General features: G+C 42.9%; 1 protein-coding gene across 1 annotated transcript in view; it reads right to left on the reverse strand.

The window, feature by feature from the left end:
- Nucleotides 1-5,225, reverse strand: part of LOC124000265 (band 3 anion exchange protein-like) — an 11,442-nt gene extending 6,217 nt beyond the window's left edge. Inside the window, 6 exon segments of the mRNA XM_046306516.1 lie at nt 114-305; nt 385-432; nt 547-650; nt 1,360-1,415; nt 1,557-1,643; nt 5,073-5,225. Coding sequence (XP_046162472.1) covers nt 114-305; nt 385-432; nt 547-650; nt 1,360-1,415; nt 1,557-1,583 — 427 coding nt within the window. The 5' untranslated portion in view covers nt 1,584-1,643; nt 5,073-5,225.
- Nucleotides 5,226-6,170: the final 945 nt, after the last annotated feature.

Raw genomic sequence — 6,170 nt, forward strand, 5'->3', positions numbered from 1 at the left:
ACTCTGATAAAATATTTATTTTCTAATAACCTCATGAAATGATCCAGATTATGTCAAGAAATGATCAATGATTATTGAGTGATAAACACAGTGAATTTGTTCCAGATAGTCACCTGTGCTCATGATCTTGCGGAGCTGGATCAGACTCTTGAAGGTGAGGTAGGAGACGTGGGAGGGGCTCCACTTGCCCGTTGTTGGGTTCAAATTCTCCTCATAGCCCACCCAGCGGCCAGTCTCCTGCCAGCTGCTGCCTATGAGCTCATTCAGCTCCACATAGGCCTGAGACACACACACACAACATCATGCTCAGGTTCAAAATGGAAACTTCCTTCTCAATATACTAGGTATCCGTTTATTTGAAGCTATACCCCAAATGGGGCTTACCTGAGCATCCCCCCCTGGTGTTAGCGTTGGTGTTCAGGTTCAGATAGGCTGAAATACAGAGAGGTAGTGTTCAGTCCTAGCACTCCATTGAAGGTGTACTTGTGTAGGTGAGACATACAGAGGGGAGTAGAGAGAATGTGTTGATGGGCGTTTAGTGCTCACCCTCTGGGTCGGTGTGAACGACGATGCTCTGGATGGCCTGGTTGCTGTCCTCGTCCTGCCTGCTCTGCTCCAGGTCATAGTTGAAACTGTGGCCTGGTGGGGTCCTGGGGAGGGAGAGGTAGGGGGGTGAACCCGGTTAGTGGGGGGGGGGGGATGCTGCTCCTCAACACCTGTCCATGTCTCACCAGATCTTACAGACAACAGGCCAGGTTGTGCTCCTTTCTTTAATAATAATAATATATGCCATTTAGCAGACGCTTTTATCCAAAGCGACTTACAGTCATGTGTGCATACATTCTACGTATGGGTGGTCCCGGGGATCGAACCCACTACCCTGGCGTTACAAGCGCCATGCTCTACCAACTGAGCTACACAGGACCACACTCTTTCATGATGTACCTGCAGCTGCTGGTGTTTGGTGTTCTGGCCAAGAGGAGCAGCAAAAGCATGTATGACGTCTGTATATTCTGTAGGCTCAGAATCATTCGCTGGTTGTGTTACCAGAGATTGGTGACTTCAGTGAGAGACTTGGGCAAGCTCTGCAATATCAGTCCTGCCTTCTCAGATAAGGACGTCATGCTGGCTTAGACCAGTGGGGGGTGGTGTTGTATAATCATTTACAGTGGGCCTACTTCTGATCACTCTCACTGACAATCTGGACAACCACATGATGTAGCTACATTCACAATATCTTGTTTTAGATCTCTTCACCCATTCATTTAATTCCTGCTAATATTGTTCAGGTTGGACTTCTTGTATGAGGAAATGCTAATTAGACTTAAAAATGAACTTTTAAGATGGGAGAGCACTCACGGTCTGATCGGAGATGGGAAAGCAGAGTCACTCTCCTCCTCAGAGGACATGACATCCTGGATGGAATCAGAGAGAGGGGGGGGGGGGGGCGTCAGAGTAAAAGATGTGAATAAAATGTTACAAATACATTGAATTGACCATTCATATTTCCCCATCCCATTTACTGCATTATTGCAATAACAATGTGTTTTATCCACCTCTCCAAAAGACAGGTCGTTCTCCATTGGAGTGTGTCAGTGCTTGCTTCGTCTGTCCTTAAACTTTCAGCAACGTTTGTGCATACCCTGTAATGTGAATGCACATTGACATACATTAATAAACACAAACACACTAGAATTAGACACATGAAATACAGACATGCATTTGACCTTTATTTTTACCATTGAAATGAATAATCTCTTACAAGAGTAACCTGGCCAAAAAAACAAAACACTACAGTTTAAAAAGATAAATGTACACATTGAGCAACAACATGGTTTAGGGAAGTGTCGTGCAACTAAGGGTCAAAACTCTGACAGCCCTCACTTCATTTTATATCATAGTGTTGACCCTTGCTTTAAACAAATTTAAATGTAGGAGCTCTTGTAAATTCCAGGACTTCTTGAAGCTTGTTCCAAATGGAAGGGGCAGAGAACCCTCCCCGGATTTTGTGTTAAATGCTCTAAAACAAAGCTTTCTTACTGTCCAAACAAGCTTTCTCTACCCTTAACCTTGTTCTGAACACATCCAAAACAAAGGTCATGTGGTTTGGTAAGAAGAATGCCCCTCTTCGCAAAGGGGTTATTACTACCTCTGAGGGTTTAGAGCTTGACGGCTAGACGGTGCACTGTCCTTTTCTCAGCACATATCAAATCTGCAGGTTAAAGTTAAATCTAGACTTGATTTCCTCTATTTTAATCGCTCCTCTTTCACCCCAGCTGCCAAACTAACCCTGATTCAGATGACCATCCTTCCCATTCTAGATTAAAGAGACATAATTTATAGATTGGCAGGTAAGGGTGATCTCGAGCGGCTAGATGTTCTTTACCATTCGGCCATCAGATTAGCCACCAATGCTCCTTATAGGACACATCACTGCACTTTATACTCCTCTGTAAACTGGTCATCTCTGTATACCCATCGCAAAGACCCACTGGTTGATGCTTATTTATAAAACCCTCTTAGGCCTCACTCCTCCTATCTGAGATACCTACTGCAGCCCTCATCCTCCACATACAACACCCGTTCTGCCAGTCACATTCTGTTAAAGGTCCCCAAAGCACACACATCCCTGGGTCGCTCCTCTTTTCAGTTCACTGCAGCTAGCGACTGGAACGAGCTGCAACAAACACTCAAACTGGACAGTTTATCTCAATCTCTCTCATTCGAAGTCTCAATCATGGACACTCTTACTGACAGTTGTAGCTGCTTTGTATGATGTATTGTTGTCTCTACCTTCTTGACCTTTGTGCTGTTGTCTGTGCCCAATAATGTTTCTACCATGTTTTTGTGCTGCTACCATGTTGTGTTGATACCACGTTGTTGTCATGTTATGTTGCTACCATGCTGTGTTTTCATGTTTTGCTGCCTTGTTATGTTGTTGTCTAAGGTCTCTCTTTATGTAGGGTTGTGTCTCTTGTTGTGATGCGTGTTATGTCCTATATTTATATTGTATTTCTATTTATTTTTTATCCCCGCAGGAGGCCTTTTGCCTTTTGGTAGGCCATCATTGTAAATAACATTTTGTTCTTAACTGACTTGCCTAGTTAAATAAAGGTTAAATTAAAAAAATATAAAAAAACAATGAACCTTTTTCCCCCAGCTCTGTATGGGCCTAAGGCACAATCAACAATGCACATGTGAGCACAGGCGATAGTTGTCATTTTTCTGCTGGACAATGTAGGTACACAGGTGAAAAGGGACCTGTCTCAGTATGGCCTTATAAATATAAACATACCAATGACTTAGTCTCCGAAGAGCTAAAGAATGCCAGCCGCTCTCATATAGAGGGGGATGTTAGGGGATTCCCTCTAATGTCACAATCAATGGTTCAACAGTGACATCAAATAAGACCTTGCTCTAGTCTAGACCTCTCAGCTCTATCTTGACCATTTTGGGGGAGGGGGAAGGGGAGGGGTTTATGGCCCTGGGCCTGAAGAATAATAATGGGAATATCTGAGACTCAACTGCCCCTGCATCAGTTCTATGACTGGGGTAATCTGGGTTAAACTCCAACGGTAGTAACCTGGGGTAACCTCTAATTGGGGTAATCTGGGGTAAACTCTCACTGGGTTAATCTGGTGTAAACTCTGACAGGGGTAATCTGGGGTAAACTCTAATTGAGGTAATTTGGGGTAACCTCTAATTGGGGTAATCTGGGTGTAAACTCTGACTGTATTAATCTGGTGTAAACTCTAATTGGGGTAATCTGGGGTAAACTCTGACTGGGGTAATCTGGGGTAAACTTTATCTGGGGTAATCTGGTGTCAATTCTAAATGGACTGTTTTTGTCATGTTTTCATGGGCTACTCATACACACAGTGAACACAAATGGGTTACAATGTGTCACAAGCCCAACCAACAGGGCATATGAACCTCTACACAAGTAAACCTTATAAACACACTTATGACACATTTTGAGGCCCATTTAATCAAGATAACGCATGTCACAGCCCCTGTCACAGCCCCAACAGCGCATGTCACAGCCCCTATGAGCTGTGCTCCTAACCATGAGTCAGCCGTTGAGACAGTGTGGCCCTTGCAGTGGTTTGAGTAGGAGACTCACAGTCTTATCTCTGGGTTACGCCTTCCCCAGGCCAGACAGACACCCTTGTGCTCTAGTCATCCATTACAGTAACTTACAATATTACAACAACTATTTTGTACAGTAACTTGTAATTTAACAGATCTACTCGACTCCAAAAACAGTAAAGATTTTAAAAAAGGCTGGTGGTAACACGTGGTACAATGACAGGCAATACAAATCTTTAAGTGTACAGTGAGAAGTAGAATATTTTAATGTGTATTAATGTATTAATGTATTAATGTATTAATGTATTAATTAATGTGTCTTCATTTATCTGGTTACACAATTAATATGTAGTATTCCAAATACACATAAAACAATGCTGATGAGAAATACTATGCAAATGTGTTTAACATTGAAACAACAGAGGCTGATGGACAGATAAGAAGACACTGTTCACTACTGCCATCGACTCTCAAACCTTGTGACCCTGAGCTTTTCAAACCTTCGTTGACCACTAAATTAAGGTGAGCGGGAAAACTTTAAAAAGTCAACTGTCTTCACATATACCATCACTAATTAAACTGATGAAGAGAAGTGTCATGTTAGCTGTTATTTGAAACATCACGGGCCACAACCAAACACTACAGACCTGAAATGAAATGTTACTATACAACTCACACACAATGCTGGTTAGATTTTACAGTAATTTTTGTACCAATTACAAACAAGAAAAAAAGCACCTGGGTCATTGTACGGTTAGTTAGCAACAGATTAATCGAGAGATGTATTCTCACTGATAGGCATATATGATACAATTTTAGTATAAACCTCAGATACATGGAAAGTTAGACAAGGTTGTCTGTTGCATGTTTCATTCAAATCCCAACCTTTTCTCACCTGTACTCCACTCAATACACTGACCCCCAAGCCCCCTCAATGACAGACCCCAGTAAAGGACCCCCGGCCTGAGAGGCCACACCCTTACCTGCACCAAGGTGATCCAGCCTAGTCTGTGGCAGTATAAATAGGTTGATCACCACAATGCTAACGTAAACGTACCCAATGGTAGAGTGATCTGGGGCGGATGGAGAGGCACAGAGAGAGAAAGAGAGAAAATGGAGGGAACACCCATTTGAAAGTACGCCGGGGCAAGAAACGCTGTACTACGTTCAGCACCAAAGGGGATAGAGAGATAAGGCCTGTGTGACAGACAAACAGCCCTATCGATGTGGCCCACCTTGGGCCAGGGATATCCCAACCCTCCTCTCTCCCCTCCGCCCTCTCTGTTTGGAATGCTGCCAAGTCAGGACACAGGGTGCCAGAGAGACCAAACCTGTATGGACCAACAGGACCAGCTTCACCCTGCATGGAGGGGAAAGGGGGTATGGAAGGGGGGCACTCTATCAGATTGTGAGCATCTTGACTTCTGACGTCATCTTGTTAAAGTACTAGGGATTCCCTTCTATGAAGGGAGGGATTCCCCCTCATGATGACCTCGAGTGGGTTTTAATTATTAAATTAATATTTTTTTCATTAAGAGCTGCCAAACTTATAAGCAGAACTCGGTCACACTTTTTTTGGATAGTCTGGATTTTCCATCAGTAGATGGTCTACAGATGGTCATACTATCAACAATCTGTTAATAAGCAACTCCTTGCTAAGATTATGGTTAGGGTTAGGATTAGGTGAAGAATAAGGGTTAGAGTAAGGTTAGGGTTAGAGTTAAGTTTATGGTTAGGATAACGGTTAAGGTTAGGGTTAGGGTTAGAGCTATGGTTAGTAAATACAGTGCCTTGCGAAAGTATTCGGCCCCCTTGAACTTTGCGACCTTTTGCCACATTTCAGGCTTCAAACATAAAGATATAAAACTGTATTTTTTGTGAAGAATCAACAACAAGTGGGACACAATCATGAAGTGGAATGACATTTATTGGATATCTCAAACTTTTTTAACAAATCAAAAACTGAAAAATTGGGCGTGCAAAATTATTCAGCCCCCTTAAGTTAATACTTTGTAGCGCCACCTTTTGCTGCGGTTACAGCTGTAAGTTGCTTGGGGTATGTCTCTATCAGTTTTGCACAT

Source organism: Oncorhynchus gorbuscha, linkage group LG16 (genome assembly GCF_021184085.1).
Source record: "Oncorhynchus gorbuscha isolate QuinsamMale2020 ecotype Even-year linkage group LG16, OgorEven_v1.0, whole genome shotgun sequence".
Classification (NCBI taxonomy): Eukaryota; Metazoa; Chordata; class Actinopteri; order Salmoniformes; family Salmonidae; genus Oncorhynchus; species Oncorhynchus gorbuscha.